This window comes from Anolis sagrei, chromosome 3, assembly GCF_037176765.1.
Source record: "Anolis sagrei isolate rAnoSag1 chromosome 3, rAnoSag1.mat, whole genome shotgun sequence".
Taxonomy (NCBI): Eukaryota; Metazoa; Chordata; class Lepidosauria; order Squamata; family Dactyloidae; genus Anolis; species Anolis sagrei.
Window position 1 is genome coordinate 98,181,441 of NC_090023.1, and position 17,826 is coordinate 98,199,266.

Below are 17,826 nucleotides of genomic sequence, written 5' to 3' on the forward strand. Positions count from 1 at the left end.
CTGCCTAGCTTGACCACAAGCACATCTGAGGCTTTTTCTAAACTGAAGAAGACAGGAGAGCTTCTCCAAAATGGAGATCTCATCCCCAGGAAAAGGGGCGGTCTCTGGACCAAAGAGATACTTTTTAGAGCCAATAACAGCAAAAGGCTTTGCAGGCTGGCTTTAAGCCCCTGTTAATGGTTAACTTTCAGGGTGCTGCTGAGACTGTAGCAACCCTGGGGGAAATGCAAGAGGATGCTATTTCATGCAACTAAGGGGCAATGCAAACCAAGCTCCTGGAAGACAGAACATGTACTACTCTCGAGCCATGTGTCCCCCCATTCTGTATCTTTCTGTATAAGTTACCAAGTTACTAAATTTTACGATTTTATTAATCCTCTATGTGCTTTCCACCTTGCTGGACTGCAAAACACAAAATGCTTTATATTGTGAATGACTGAAGCTAGGGGCTGTTTGTGTGCTGAGAGAGGCATCTAGTAATAATCTTTTGAAACTCTATGCCCCCCACCCTTTGAAATGGTAAAGTTTCGTTCATGAGCAATTTGTGATTGCAAAGATATAGCTATTTAAAATTGGTTCCACGTTTTTGAAACACCATATTTTTTTCTTTAATTTATTTATCTACTAATTCTTTCTTTGTAATTTACCCACACATTTAATGCAGCAATTGTCTCCCAGTGTGGCTAATATCAATAGATGCAAGCTCTGCCAGCAGACTTAGAAACAAAATTGGCAAATCACCCAAGGGAAGAGATGTTGGTTCTTTGAGGTTAAGATAAGATGGACATTTAATTACTGTTTGGACTAGGCTGTCCTTCCCTTGATGCTTCTATATTTTGGCTCTTTCTCTTTTGGCTTGTAAGAACATTCATTCTTCTTGGGGACAACATGCAACTGAAGCTGAATATTCTTTCTGATAGGGAGACGAAAACGAAAGCTCCTTAAAAAGTGTTCCTTCTCTACCCCATGAATTGCCATATTGATGTCTCACATAGCTTGATTTTTTTCCCCCAGAAGGCTGGATGTACTGCCTAATTAATGTCTCCTGGCTGGTAGCTGAAGCCACACTGGGGTTTCACTTCAATTTTATATTTTTCAAAAATTATAAGCACCACAAGAAAGGAAGCTGCAACTGACCTGTTATGTGTTGGAGATACCTTTGCAGAAATGTTGCCATTTCCATACATACATTCAACAAAAAATGAAGTGTGGACTTTTATTTATAGCTACTTTATTTGCAAATCTATTCATATTTAATTGGTTAATTTAAAATATGGTATAATCTAATGACAGTCTTTTAATTAAGTGAGAACTCTAGAAATTACTCTTGAGAAATGGGGGGAGGGTGAATGTTTGAGACACACTAGAGATAGAAGTTCCCCCTTTCAGCTTTTTTTTCTTCAGTAAAATCATTGCTCAAAAGTATGCAATGGACTATAATTTCCTGCTGTGTTGTGAATAATCATTGCCTGTGGAGGGTCATGGAATTTGTGGTATTACTTGCCTCTTGTTCGTTTTGAGAATCAGAAAGAAAAAAAAATATTGACGGCAAGTTCCCCAGTATTTCTAAGATTTCTGGCTAAATCCAGTGATTATTACCAAATACACCAGTACCACTGGTAAGCCATCATTTATGTTTCACTGGGTCAGTGGGTCTACTCTGAGTTGGACTTATCTTGGATTTCAGCCTCTTTGTTGTCAAAGACACTGGCATTGCAATGTTGCCAGGTGTCAGAAAAAAAGGAGGAAGCCTCAAAATTTTCCACCAGGACATCACCTCACAGCAACCACCACAATCATCAAGTAAATTATTGATAAACAGAAGAGACATGTATAGCAGAAGGGAGGCTACAGATGGGGTTTGATTCAATTTGTTATTTGATAGTTATAAGAAAAACCTTTGATTTTTTAAAAATCTTGTGGTTATGAAAATACACGCATCAATTATTTTCTGACATTTCAAAAGCAACTAAGTGGTATTTGAAACAAACGTAGAGGAATTATTCACCACTATGATTTATGGAGGCTAATGGGGTTTTTTTTTAACAAAATGGTTTACAGAAATAAATGGATTTTAGACCCCACTGATCATAGTTGGGAAGGCCCCCACATCAATCTGGAAGCCAGGTTAAGCCTACTTCCCAAGTTTGCTGTGGGATCTACTTTTAGGTAGGTTAAAGAGTTGAAGATCATCAGAATCTTTTTATTCTGCCAAAGCTACACACACTTTCATGTTTGGATCCCAGCCTACATATAGTCTAGCACTTCTCCACTGGCTGACAGATTCTTCCGTCAGCTATGTTCTCCATTTGGCAAGGTTCTCATAAAAAAATGTGCCAGTTGGCCGTCATTCAGGCATGTGATGGGTCTAGCACTTGTTCCACTTAAATATGTCCAGCTCTTCTTTCATCCACCTGTCTCCTGCCCAATCTGCTCTGCAACATTTATCATGGAGTTAATTTGTTTGACTTTTGTTCTGTCTTTCCTATACCTGCCCATTGAACCATTTTCCCATGCAGCCTTATATTCTCATTTCTCGGGCTGTGTGTTTCACAGTCATACCATGTAAATATAGACAATGGTATCAGTGTCTAGATTTAGCAAACTGACAAAGCGATGCCTTTCATTTTCAGAGATGTTGGTTTCTAGCCCTTAGGATTGGGAAGAGACATTTGGAGGCTTATAGAGCAAATAGAAGAATTATATCAGGTCATTAGGTGCAGGCAACCATTTACGATTAAGTTTTTCTGTGTTTCTTATAACTATCAAATGACAATGTATTGTTGAAGGCTTTCATGGCTGGAATCACTGGGTTGTTGTAGGTTTTTTGGGCTGTATGGTAATGTTCTAGAAGCATTTTCTCCTGATGTTTTGCCTGCATCTGTGGTGGGCATTCTTGGAGGTTGTGAGGTTGTAACCTCACAACTTCTGAGAATGCGGGCCACAGATGCAGGTGAAACGTCAGGAGAGAATGCTTCTAGAACATGGCCATACAGCCTGAAAAGCCTACAACAACCCACTATGAAATGACAAATAAGGGAAGTTAATATGAAGGCTAACAAGTTGTTGACAAGACAGAGATAATATGAAGGCTAACAAGTTGAAGACAATCCAGACAAGACAGAGAGTTCCTCCTGGTCAGTTGTGGGGCTGATCGGGTATCGAGTGGCAACCTGTGCTTGACGGGATTACACACTCCCTGAGGACACAGGTCTACAGCTTGAGGGCCCTCCTGGACTCAGCACTGACACAGGTGGCCAGGAGAAACTTTGTACAGTTAAAACTTATGCGCCAGCTGCTACCATGCTTTGAGAAGTCAAACATGACCATGGCCATTCCTTGGTTACATCCAGATTGGATTAATGCAACCCGCTGTACGTGGGGCTGCCTTTGAAGATGGTCCAGAAACTCCAACTGGTACAAAGGCCAATAGCCAGGCTTCTAACTGGAGCTAACTATAGGAAGCACACAACACCCTTACTAAAGCAGCTCCACTGGCTGCCGACAAGTTGCCGGTCCCAATTCAAGATGCAGGTTATGACCTACAAAGCCCTAAACAGTTCAGGCCTTGCCTATCTTTGTGATAGTATCTCCCCCTATGAAACGTCACAGGCTCTAAGATCTGGGAGGCCCTCCTCTCGCTCCTACCATGGTTGGTGGGGATGAGGGAGAGGGCCTTCTTGGTGATGACCCCCCAACTTTGGAACTACCTTCCTAGAGAGATTAGGTAAGCCCGCACACTGTCCTCCTTCCATAGAGGCCTGAAAACCTGGATGCTCCAGCAAGTTTTTGAGAATGATTAGTCCCTAGGCCTTTCCCTTGACCATCAGCTAGGACCCTGCTCTGCACTTCGCTGGCCCTATGATACTCTGTTACACTAGCCCTTGCCCAGCCCTTTCATAGTTGTCCATGTCCATTTAGTAATTCTGGCCATTGGTATTTTGAATCTGTCTGATGGAGTTATAATGGATCTGGTTGTAAAAATTTTGTGTTTGTTTTAGCAGGATTTTATGTTTATGTTTCATGAGGTTTATTTTAATTTGTTTGTATGGTTTTTGTTTCTGGCAATTGAATGCTTTGCCTTATATTGGAAACCACTCTGAATCCTCTTGGGGAGATAGGGTGGTATATAAATAAAGATATTTATTATTAGTAAATATTTGCAATTTTGCACAATTTAGAATGCATCAACCTTTTTAAGCACCACCTTTCTCTTTTTTTAAAAGTATTTTTCTTAAATCTGAATTGATAGGTAGCTCATGTTGTTGTTTATTCGTTCAGTCGCTTCCAACTCTTCATGACCTCATGGACCAGCTCATGCCAGAGCTCCTTGATGGCTGTCACCACCCACAGCTCCTTCAAAGTCAAGCCAGTCATTTCTAATATCCTTCCCTCTAATGAGCAGTTGGGCTTTATTTCCTGAAGTATAGACTGGTTGGATCTTCTTATGGTCCAAGGCACTCTCAGAAATTTCCTCCATCACCACAGTTCAAAAGCATCTATCTTACTTCGCTCAGCCTTCCTTATGGTCCAGCTCTCACATCCATAGGTTACTGCGGGGAATACCATTGCTTTAACTATGTGGATCTTAGTTTCCAGTGTGAGGTCTCTAGTAGTTCCTATGTCTGTATTACTCTTATTTTAGGTCTGTGCTCTTTGGGCATGTTTGTATTGGGTTTTTAAACCCAGTGTGTATATTTGCAATGCAATTCTTCTACTTTTGTAGGCAAAAGAAGCTAGCAAACTGAGTTGAAGAAGGAGGTGAATTAACAGTTCAAGTTTCTTCAGTAGCTGCTTGAAATTCTTTATGTCAAACAGCCATGTCCTTTTAAAGGTCACTTTTTAATTTCACACAGAAAAAAATTCAGTGGTAGCTCAGTGACTCTTATCAGGTGTTCTGTCCTACATTAGTAAAATCACAAAATCATTAGAATAGGAGTTGGAAAACCCCATAGCGTTTAGAACACTTCAGTCTTTCGTTTAGTTATTTTTAAGGGGATAACAATGACATATACAAAACTGCATCTCTCAAGAGGGCGAATGAATAGATTTGGGCCTTTTAGTAACATTTCATTTTGTGAGTGCTAATTCTCAGTTGCAAGCACACATTGCTCCAGAGCTGCACGTCTTGCATGTTGGAGTTTGCTCCTTGTAATCCAGATCTGCGTTTTCATATTTCATCAGAACGGGTTGCATAATATCACAGTTCAGTCTCACCTGTAAAGCTACTTTGAGAAATGTCACTAGATATTATTGTCTTGGATATGCGTATGATGTGAACGGTAAAGGCTGGGATATTTCTAAGTAATAAAACTTTTGAAAGCCTATATAGGGACAATTGTCACTCTCTTCCTAACTTCTAATGCATGCCCAGTATCTCCATGAGTCTGGGTCTGTCAGATGGACTTAAAACAGAGATTTCAGAGCTTTTTGAACTGCCCGTCACAGCAGCCCTAGCATTATCTGAAATTGCTGTAGAAGAGTCTTTCCCAGTCTTAAAGGCTTTAGAGATTTCCTATAATTTCAAATATTGCTTACTAAATAGAGGGGGGCTGTTTCCAAATAACACAAGCCCCATGCTCACTTCGGCATATAGAAGTCACTGAAGGGTTTTGAGAAGCTCTAACTATTGTGTGCAAATAGCCACAGTAATGTTTCATTTTTATTATCATTATCTATGAAGGACGTATGCATGTCTTTCTGGCATATGACTTAGCAGAGTGGTGGGTATTGTCGTCGTCCCCTTTCATATGTCATAATAGTATTCCTTTAGGGCAGGGATTAAGCAGAGGGCTAGTTCAGTGCCCCTAAGACTGTTAGTGGAGGTGGACTATAGTTTGAAAAAAAGTTAACAAATTCCACTGCATACTGCACATACCTTATTTGTAGTTTTTTAAAAAATGAAAGAACAATTCAATATTTAAAATGACGAACATTTTTAACCAACACAAACTTACCAGTATTTCAATGGGAAGTGTGGGCTTGTTCTTGACTGATGAGATAGTCAAGGTAATGAGGATTGTTGTTGTGTATTTTCAGGTCGTTTCAGACTTAGGACAACCCTAAGTCTAAAGTTTAGAGCAGGGTTTGGGTAAAGGACGAGAGGGCAGCATCCAGTCTGCGAGCCTTAGTCTGGAGACCTCTGCCTTAGGACTTCTGTAACTGTAGATATTTTGAGCTATAAAAAAGAGACAATTGCTAATAGCTATAAAAGGCAGAGCTTTTAAGAAATTTAGTCATATTTATTTATTTATTTATTCATCGTGTCAGAAGCGAGTTGAGGTCACAGTTAACATGTATTTAAAGACACAAACAAAGTTTAAAAACCATGTATCATGCTAAATGTCCTTTGACCAGAAGCTGGCCATTTATAGTACCTCTGGTGTCATTGCGAGAAGGCCCTCCATTGTGTATGTGGCAGGGCTCAGGTTGCATTGTATAAGGTGGTCTGTGGTTTGCTCTTCTCCACACTTGCACGTCATGAACTCCACTTTGAAGCTGTATTTCTTAAGGTTAGCTCTGCATCTCGTGGTGCCAGAGTGTAGCCTGTTCAGCGCCTTCTAGGCCGCTCAATCTTCTGTGTGCCCAGGAGGGAGTTCCTCATCTGCTCTTAGCCACTGATTAAGGTGCTGGGTTTTAATCTGCCACTTTTGGATTCTCGCTTGCTGAGGTGTTCCTGCAAGTATCTCTCTTGATCTTAGGAAGTTGTTTCTTGATTTAAGCCACTGGCATGCTGATGAGCATGAAGATTGAGCTGATATCCGAACAGTCTTGAATTTATCAGAAGAGGCCGTTGTATCTCGCAGTTAATATTCTTTCTTTTTCACTGGCAATTCTCACATAGCCATTTTCTTCTTGCAATAAAAACTATAAATTGCATCTTGAGGCCCATTTGTGCAACAAATGATAGTGCTATGATTCCATTTTAACTGCAAAGGCAACATCCTGTGCAATCCTAGGATTGGCAGTTTAGGGAAAAGGTTTCAATTTCCTACCAGAGACTTCATACAGTGCCTCACTAAACTGTAAATTCCAACCCTCCATAGGATGCAACCATAGCAATCAAAGTGCCATCATTATGACATGTGAAAAGTCTTTTTTCCTCTCTCTTTCTAAAATAGGAACTCCGACTCAGCAACTATATTAATGGCATTTTAACAAAATATCACTGAGGTGAAATGTTTTTCTCATTATGCTGCTCCAAAACTGCATGCATATAAGAGAGAGAAGAATGTGGTTATAATGGTATAGGTTCATTATGGTTAATTGTTTTCCTGAATGGATTCCCGTTAAAAGGAAATCTTATGCTCACCTCATTTTCCATTTCAATCTCTATAAATTTGAAATGACATGTCTCTTTAAAATGGGTATAACAAGAAACAACAACCACACTTCCTTAAAAGCCTCATTATAAATCTGTAAAAGTGGGAAAGCAGATGGACATAGCAGGCCCAATCCTAAAAGATTAAATATGAGAACTCTTATTTTTTTTAAGTGAGCTATTCTAAGGCCATTAAAATGGGGTCCACAGCTTACACACAGCCTGTAAAAGAAAGTAATGCATTTGCACCGAATAATACTGACCCTTAAAAACTTCAATAACATAACAAACCATTGTAAAAGTGACAATATATTGATTGTCCTCCTGCTTATTTTCCTGTTCTGCCTCCCAATGTTCACAGACTACCATTATTAAGAAGTGAAAATAAATTTGGACAAATAGCTATAATGATTTCAAATCACATACAGAAGTGAGTCAAACCCTACGCCATTTCTTCCTGAATTTACCTTTTTTTCTAGGTATTTATTATAGTATTGTCAGTATAGCAGCATGATAGATTAAAGGGCCCTAGGAGGTTTTGCATCAAAATGATTCTTAAGTCAAGTATGCATGCTTGTACAGTATCAGCCCCCCTCCCCCCAGCACTTAAAAAATATGTTCTTGTTTCTTTGAAACTTTATTGTGTAGCTTTAGATCTTTGGAAATTCAAATATTGGGTATTGTAGCCCTACTCTTTCTATTGAATTCTATCTCTTGCCCATTACAATAACCTTATCCTCCAAACAAATAAGTTTTTAGATCCATTAATAGACTGTCACTGATTATGTAGGATTAACCCTTCTTCTCAGACTGCTTTCCTTTAGGTCATTAGATAAAAGAGCAAAGATACTATTCCTCCTTCAAAAAATGTTGAGTTTTGTGTCCCGGTATATTCTTTAAAAAAAAAAAAACCTTTTGGTGGAAATATTTACCATACTGTTTCAAAGACAATTGAAGCCTGTAGCTCAGAGGATGTTTTCTTGCATGATAGATGTTTTATGCATAAACATTTATTTATTCTATTTATTTACTTCATTTCTACCCTGCCTTTTTCAACCCGAGAAAGGTCTCAAGCTGGCTTACAAATCCGGCAAAAGTTCAATGCTTCACAGATAAACAATAAAACACATCTCATAAAAATATAATCTAAGGATATAAGCAATTAAAACTCATACCAATCTAGCAAACAGACTGAAAACCACATATAAAATGGCGAGTTATGATCTCATGTCCAAATCGTTTTCCAAAATCTATAGTCCATTATTCAAGCTGTTAAAGTCTCATTCCGTAGTCTCCTATTCACCAAACACCTGCATAAAAAGCCAGGTCTTAAATTTCTTTCTAAAATCCAGGAGGGATGGGGCCTGCCTGATGTCACTGGGAGGGAGTTCCACAGCTGAGGGGCTGCCACTGAGAAGGCCCTTTCTCTTGTCCCAACCATTCACACAGAGAGCAGGGCCTTCCCAGCTGATCTTAAAGCTCTTGTAGATTCGTAGAGGGAGATACGATCAGAAAGGTAAGGTGGACCAGAACTATATAGGTCTTTAAGGGCCAAGATCAACACTTTGAATAGGGCTCAGTAGCAGACTGGCAGCCAGTGGAGCTGACATAACAGACTTGACCACAGCTGCATGGTATGCAGTAGACTCCTGCAGAGGTGAGAGGATCTGCAGGACCTTTGCAGGAGTCTACCGTATACCATGCAGCTGTGGACAAGTCTACACAGGAACCGCCAAATGCAGCATTTCCCAAAACATGAATCAATGAACATGAAAGGCACTGCAGACTGATTCAACCAGAGAAGTCAGTCATAGCAGAGCACTTGATGAATAATTGAATGTAATATTAAATAATTAAATAATAAGTAATAAAATAAGTAGCAATGAAAATAATTTTATGATTGGGGGTCACCACAACATGAGGAACTGTATTTAGGGGTCATGGCATTAGAAAGGTTGAGAACCACTGCTGTAGATTCTGATGTGTGTGTGTGTATGTGTGTGAGAGAGAGAGGACCAAAGAAGCACTAGGAATCTTTAGTGACCAGCTAATAAGAAAATACTGTATAAGCACTGGGTCCTTGAAATTTATTCTGCATATGTTAAATATGTTGGATGGTGGGGAGAAAGAGCAGACACTCTTGCACTAGTGTTTAACTACCACCACAAAATATTTTCCCCTCCCTCTCACAGCCTTGAAAGATAGCTACATGGGGTTTTCCAACCTTCCAGGGCAGGATTTGCAAAGAATTCATGGAAAGGAGGTGCATTTGCCTCTTCCTGACAGAGAACCACCAGCAGAATCATAGCGTTAGATTCTGAGTGATGGCTGATGCAGAGGACAATGACTTCAGCAGAATTGGAGAGAAGGAGAGGGTGAAAGGGGCCACTATTTGAATATGAGAGAAAATTTGCCATATTAGTAGTAATGCCATTAAAATGGGCTTAGGTGTGGGAAAGATGCAATCTAGAGGTGGAGAAGATTTCTGGTGTCTGGCTGTGTCTAGATGTTGACCTCTGTGCATGCAATAGCAGTGTAGAAGGAATGAGATAAAATGGGCCAAGTTGTGGCTAGCTAGCTCTTTCAGATGTACTCTCCATACCAAAAGACAAAAGAGCAAATAGAAAACTGTCATTTTAGTAGTGGCAAAATAGCATTAAGTGATGGATATTACAGAAAGCACACATGAATTGTCTTGTCATCTGTGGAAGGAATTGCCACTCAATAAATAATGGTGACACCTTGTGAGTGAATGCAAGCAGCAGTCTAGGAAGATTGGGAACACTCAATTCCACAGGACCATGTGTACAACTGGACACTTTATGAAGGAGGGTAGCACAGAGAGCACCCTGTTGAACTCACTCAGCATGAAAACTTCCTTAAAACATGGAGTTTATTCTACAGAATATCTGGATTCAATAAGTTTTCTTAGTAGTTTTCTAGTGTTGACTTAGAAATGGCTTAGCAGACATAATAAATAGTATAACACTGGCTGCTCACCAGCAATTACAGAAATTGGAGTGTTGTTTCTGGGCTGTATGGCAGCATTTTCTCCTGATGTTTCTCCTTATGTTTCTAGCAGCATTTTCTCCTGATGTTTCACCTGCATCTGTGGCTGATACCTTCAGAGGATCCTCTGAAGATGCTAGCCACAGATGCAGGCAAAATATCAGGAGAAAATGCTGCTAGAACATCGCCATATAGCCTGGAAACTGCTGATGGGTCACAGCTGATTTATCAACACTTCAGTAATTCTGGCCGTGAAAACCTTCAACAATACAATTACAGAAATCTTGGCACACTATACAAAAACAAATCTATATTTAGAATAATTTGTGTTCGTACTTGCTCATTTTCTACATGTTATACACAGACATATAGATATCACATTCAAGTATGTATGTATTACTGGCAACAATCTTTGTTCTGTGTATTTTAATATATGAATTTTAAATAATGTTATATTTTATCTGTGTGTTTTAGCCATGTTGAACTTCGCCTTAAATGTATTATTAGTATTATTGTGGTTGTTGTCATCATTTGAGATTCAAAGCACCCATTGTGTTTAGGAAAATAAGCAAAATAGATAGTAGAAAACACTACTTTTAAGTATTTGTATTTAAAAGAGAAAAGGAGAAAGAGATTACTTTCTTCACAAGAAAAAAGTGGTTACTATATTTTCAGTGCATTTTTTACTGTTTCAAATATGTATAAATTGGAGGATTGGGCAACATCCATTACTCACCAAGGTCCAGCTTGGTTGTACAGATCTATTACTCTCCTGGACATATGCTACTGAAGGTCCTTATCTTGCCTGCAGACGTTTTCCATTTATTTCATTTGAGAGAGTAGTTTTACACAAATAAATACAGATTACTGCAGTGCAACCTAAAATGGATAATACAAATTCACTCTCTTGGAATATAGATTCCAAATCACAGCATTCATTTTTAAAGCTTATTCCTTCTTTTCCAGAAAAAGAATGTCTGTTTTGCAAACCATGTGGCAAACTGACCACTATTTTGTTGACATTCCCAAATATTTATTCTAATGGTGCAGCTCTGTTTACAATTACATGTTTATCTGTGGAAGATTGTAAGTGCTGCACAAAATATATTGGCTGTTAATATTTATCAAGTCATTTATATAATTGTCACTTATATGGCAGTCAAGTAAGATTGACTGACTGATTGCACTTTGAAACCACCCATTTACTAAAGTTATCTGAGTAGTGTACATTTATTTAGAATTATAAAATAAATGAATAGTTAGCTTTTTTAAAAAGCCAACACCCATCTTTCCCTATCCTAACCATGCTGATAGGAATATGTCATTTGCATGAGGTCAAATAATAGATATCAAAGCAATAGGTACGGAAAGATTATTAATCTATATTTATTTTCTGGCCGAAGAAGGAGTCTCCCAACACTGAGAAAACCACAGCATGAAGAATAAAGGTGCTATGAGTTGTTGTAAGTTTTTTGGGCTGTATGGCCATGTTCCAGAAGCATTCTCAACTGACGTTTCGCCTGCATCTGTGGCAAGCATCCTCAGAGGTTGTGACCTCACAACCTCTGAAGATGCCTGCCATAGATGCAGGCGAAACATCAGGAGAGAATGCTTCTGGAACATGGCCATACAGCCTGCAAAACTTACAACAACCCAGCGATTCCAGCCATGAAAGCCTTTGACAATACAAGATGCCATGAGATTGTCATGCTTTGAGAAGCCTTGTGGAACAGTGTGCGTGCTTACATAGAAATATATGCTGCTTTTTGTTTTGTTTTCCAAAAGCACAATAAAAATTATGTTGCACAAAAAGATGTATTTATGCACAAATTTATTTCCTGAAGAAATTTCTAAGGGCAAACACTGATCAAAAACTGCACATAAATCTTTGTGCTCTTCTGCAGCTGAGGAAAGGTATGGTAATTATTTGTTTTGCCATGTGAGAATAAAATATGGGAAGATTTATATCACCATGCATATAAACAAAAAACTAGTAAAAAAATGTTTTCATGTGGGAGAGAAGGCAGGCGAGGTTACGGTTCTCATCTGCCAGTGAGACAACAATTCTTCCATCCTACTGTTGTCTATTCAATGTTAGTGGAAAACAGGACTGCGGGAAGACACTGTATATGGAATATTTACCAATAAGGAAGAACATTCCGTTTGTGAAACAACTGTATTTTCTAGCACACCAGTCCTTTCAGGAGAAAAGAAATCAAATCTGGCATGTCTGAATGTTATGGTAGAGACTATGGAAGCTGTTTAAATAATCTATTAAATAATATGGAATGAAAACCCTGAAATCTCGACCTAATGAACTGCATAGCTTTATGTTCTTTTAGGCTTCCTTTAGCTGTATAATACCTATATGTTACAAACATAAGACACATGTCATCAATATCTTGTGGCCAGTATTTTTATTTCAGAGTTGTTTAGCCTTTTCCTTGTGGCATTTGCATAAGCATGCCAGCCTTTTGTGTATGGTCTTTGATTAAAAGCTGCATTACATTATGCAGAACACAGTGCTTGTGCTACAGCAATCAGCCTGGACAGATTAGACAGATCAGCATGTTGGAAAGTGGAAGGAAGCCAACAGAGAAGGAAGTGATGCTGGGAGGGAGAATTATGTATAAAATGTACAGGTAGTTTGTATCAGCCAGAAAATCCTGACTCTTGGCAACTGTGAGAGTACTTACAGCTGTCTGTCATGAGGTCCATGTAATTAGTGGACTCCGACGAATGAGTTCAAACAAAAAGGCAGGATAAGAAAGCATCCCCCAAGAATTGACGTCAAGTGTCCACTCGATCCACTCAATCTTGACCTTGAGTCCATCAAAATACGTCAGTCTTTTCTTCAGGTGTCCACCTTTGTCAGCATTGCTAGGTGAGGTAGGACAAGAGGAGGCACTAAAGGAACAGTAAGTGAAGCATAATCTTAGTGGGGTCATGCTGTACTTTCTTCGCATGCAGTTACGATGCACCATATTCTGTTCTCAATAGAGGTAAAAGTGTGTAGCATCTGGAGCACAGCATAAGATGCTATAGCCAGTGAAATGAAGAGTTTCATTATGTTGGAGAATAAGCCATGGCCTTACTCCATCCTGAAACCTAATCATATTAATGGTTCTCTGACAGTGGGGGCAGTTGATTCAGAAAAGTAATGGACAGATAGTTGCTCCTTCCAATATTCCTAAAGCCCTACAGATGCAGTATTAGAACAAGCACTGATATTTAATTTCTAGAAAGACAGGTGCCAGACTTCAATCACAAGCATTGGTTGTGGAATATCTGCACTCCAATTTTATGTGTGAAAGGGCTGTGGTAATCAACTCATTTTGAACAGGTTTGTTTAAGGAAGACAGTCGTGCTCAAATATCCCAGGATTCAATTCTGGTATTATAAATCTATTTGTGAGCAGTTCCTGGATAAAATCTGATTCAGAATAGTATCTTGACAGTAGCAAATCCTAATCTTTAGGAAGCATGACAACTCTAGCTGGGAGACTTTGGGCACTGTTGTCCTATATAGGAATTTCTCTTGGTTGGACCTGGTATTAGGCAATTTCTTGTTTCCATCATTGGTCTTATAGAAGAAAACTGGTACAGCATACTGACCATATAAATAAAAACTGAAAACTTAACTGTAGGGATGAAAAACAAACAAATCTTTATTACAGACATAGACTAGCATAAGGAGAGAAGGTTACATTCTCATAAAAGTGTTGTACGTTGAAATCTAAAAGGCTAGAAAACAGAGGTATGTTGAAGACTAAGGCACAAAACTATTTAGAAAAGGGGAAGGGAATAGCAGGGGATGGAGAAGAAGGGAAATTGGTGGGGGGGAGCATTCAGGGTGCAAGGAGGGGGGCACTAATTTATATTTCTGTTAGATGATGGTTGGATTGCTAACTTTTTGAGACCGTCATCACCCGGCAGATTTTAAATACTGCTACACAGAACTTGGGTTATAACTGGATTGGTATCTAAAAGCAGCAGGGTGGTGTAGAATTGTCCTGAGCGGCCCAGGTAATTATATATCAAAGGTAGGATGAGTCTAGATCAAATGTCCCTGTAGAACAGGCACTGAAGGAGCACATGTTCAGTTGTTTCTGTGTGACCTGAGTCACAAGGGCAGAGTCTCTCTCAAAGTGTGATCTTCCGGTATCGGCCTTCGAGTACAGCTGATGGAAGGACATGACACTGAGCATGGTTGAAGATCGTCCAATGACTGGGAACCTCTAGATTGGTTAAGTATGCCATAGGGGAGGTGAGATATCTGCTGACTTCATTAACAATGAAGGTTGGGGTGGAGGCTAGATCCAATTGGTGGTTTGTTTCTGTGATACATTGTTTGACGAGTGCTTTGGCTTGACTGTATTCCATACTGAGTAGCAAGCCTGGGGAGAAGCCCAGTGATGAGATTTTAGCTGCTACAGCCTGTTTCCATGTAGATCGGAAGTCATCCTCCATGGGGCAAGACCCGGGGGAAGCATGGGATATTCTTAGCCAGTAGTTGAGTGTGACCCTGGCCTTGGGTTTCCATCCAAGTTACTTCAACTCGGGTTACAGCCACAGTAAGTGATTTTTTTTTTTTGGATTAAACCAAATTATCTCACATGCTTTTTGTAGCCATCTACAATTGCATCAATCTATGGTCAGATGTGCCCATACTTGTGAACTGAAATCCACTGGAACCAAATGGGAACAACATTGACCTTACTTCCAAAAGGAGCCAGATTGAGGATTAACAGTAGTATCATTTTAACAGAGGTGGTAGATTGAGCAAAACTTTGGCACATTGTTGCTATAATCCTGCATTTAAAAACAAAAACAAAACATTCCCTTCTATCTCCAGCTCCATGTTTTCAGATTTGGTTCCAAATCATGAGACCCAAAAGTGTGAAAACCATTAATCTCCTGTGGACACAGCTTCAGATTCACTAATGCACAAAATGCAGTGAGGACATGATGAAGCCCACAAAAACATAAGAGAGAGAGAGAGAGAGAGAGAGAGAGAGAGAGAGAGAGCGCATTATGTTAGAGCACAAGCAAGGAAAATCCAAAATCCATTATTTTCTGTGAAGTACTGAATGGACCTGGCTTAAAGGCAGACAGTCATGGCTCAAGCGGACTGTGAAGATGGGTTGTGGGAGAACAGAATGTATCAAAAGGCAGAGTCTTGCCTCTGGGTGAATTCAGACAGGGTTTTGAAGCTGAAACTGACAGGGTGTTGAGCTGACACAGACAAAGCTTTGAGCTGAGAGAGACAGAGTTTGGGATTTGAGATGGAAGAACTTCTATGGTTTTGGGGAGTTTAAAGAATAGATTATTCAAGTTTAATACATTTTCTCTACTGTGTTAAATAAACCTGTTCTTATTGTTATTTTAAAAATGTATTTGATTGGCTGTCAAGCCTGAATTGGAGTCAGGCCAGCACATCACACTCAAAATTCTACACACAGGTCCACACTTAAGACGTCACTGTGAGTTCAGAAACCCAATCCAGAAAGCAAAGGGAACTAAGAGCAGATGTGTGACTTGTGAGTTGTCAGAACCCAGCCACTTTGAGTCTCCTTTGGGAGACTTAAAGCGGAGTATAAATAAATAATATAATAACAACAACAATGCAGACTAGGTTGTATGATGTGAAATGGATAAATGAAGAAACAGAGAAATAAATATCTCAAAAGCTAGACCAGACACTGTAGTTATGAAGTCTGGAGTTTAGAGTCAATCTGGAAGGAGAGGCATGCAGACCTGAATGATTTAGTTATTGATGAATAATACAATCAGCAGATTAGACCTAGCAATTCATACTGGGATGAAGAAATACTTTCTGATCTCTATTTCTGAAAATATGAAAGCAGAGTATAACTCTTACTTTGGGCAGAATACACATGGTCCTATTGTAGGCTGAGAGGAGAAGTCAAGAGAATCATTGGCAAACTTTGTATATGGCGAAGTTGCAGGTTAATTTTGCAAAGGCACTGTGGGGATTAGATTTTTTTTCTTGAATAAGAAGAAAATAACAAGAAAAAATCCTGATAAAACTCTTAGATTCCAAAAAAAGCATTGATCTGGTGGTTCTCTGTTCCCTTTCAGCAAGTGTTCACTTGCGAATATTTGTTATTGGTGTAAGCTTTTTCTCTCACTTCCGAATTTTTACATTATTGGTGCTAATGAACTGCTTGATGATTAAGTGGCCTCGTTGTCCTTGTAATCAGTGTGTATTCAGACTCCTTCTTTGGGTGCTTGTTGTCCAATCACAAGGATGATTATTACTCATATGCACTCAATATTTAAAACCACATATTAAATATATGTGTAAGAATAAGCATTATGATAATTAGTGACTGCTTCAATATGCATAATAAACTGTACATTAAATTGCTCTCAACATTACCTCTAGTGTTTTTGAAGAAAAGCCTGGATTGATTGCATAGGAATGGATGTTGTTTTTACAAATTTTTAACAATACCAAATTATGCAAAAACGATATCATATGATTTCTGAGTCATGTGAATGCTATAGAGATTTGTAATGAAAATTGTATCATGGTGAGAGCTAGTTTTATCTGCCACTTGTATCTTCTTGCTAATATGCAATTATCAAAAACTGTCTCAGCCTTTCAGTGTATCCAGTTATATTTCAGTGTTTATATGGAAAAGTTGTTCATATCATATTTTTCATATTTATCCTGTGCGTCTTATTATGCAATCCATACTTAATTTTTTTAATGCAACTTGCGTAGGATCCTCAATTTTGTCTTGTAAAATCCATATAACTAATACTGTTTATATTTAAACTCCATAAAGTCAAAACAGGGCTTCTGGAAGTCAGAATATTTGAATAATACATATGGTATTCTAAGATTCTTATTCTAACACTTCAAGCGAGAATTACACAGGGTGTGGCTTGCATTACAATTTATGCTAACAGGCAGGTTTATTTAAAATACGTTCCCATAAATTGCTCTGTGACATCTACTTTGGCTACTGGAAGCAATGTGTCTTGAGGTGATAAGCATGACTGGAGGTTTCTCATGCTTTCCCTGCTTTGTCCTCTATGTGAATTATTAGAATTTGCAGGCAAGCGTATACATGGTGACATGCTGTGCTATCTCCTGAAAATGTATTTATCTTTCTGTCTCCCTTCCCATCCCCTATCCCTATCTAGTTGCTTGTATTCACCCCACGGAGCCTATGCCCAAAGCAAACTTGCCCTTGTATTGTTCAGCTATCGATTACAGCATCTCCTGACAGAAGAAGGGAGCCATGTGACCATTAATGTTGTAGATCCTGGAGTCGTGAATACTGATCTCTACCAGCATGTCTGTTGGGCAGTCAAAGCAGTCAAGCGGATTACAGGCTGGCTTCTCTTAAAGGTATCTAGGGTGATGTAAGAGTGCCTATTCATGGGGAAGGGAGGGGGACATCTACTCCTTTACTGAAAGATACATCCAGCAAACTTCTAGTATTTCTAAAATCTCATCTGTTG

The 17,826-nt window shown here is 39.0% G+C and overlaps 1 protein-coding gene across 1 annotated transcript in view; it reads left to right on the plus strand.

Annotated features, from left to right (window-relative positions):
* ZBED1 (zinc finger BED-type containing 1) overlaps positions 1-17,826 on the plus strand; it is a 177,633-nt gene that overhangs the window by 135,334 nt on the left and 24,473 nt on the right. Inside the window, exon 7 of the mRNA XM_067466817.1 lies at positions 17,506-17,713. Within this exon, the coding sequence (XP_067322918.1) occupies positions 17,506-17,713 (208 nt within the window). The remainder of the gene's footprint in view (positions 1-17,505; positions 17,714-17,826) is intronic.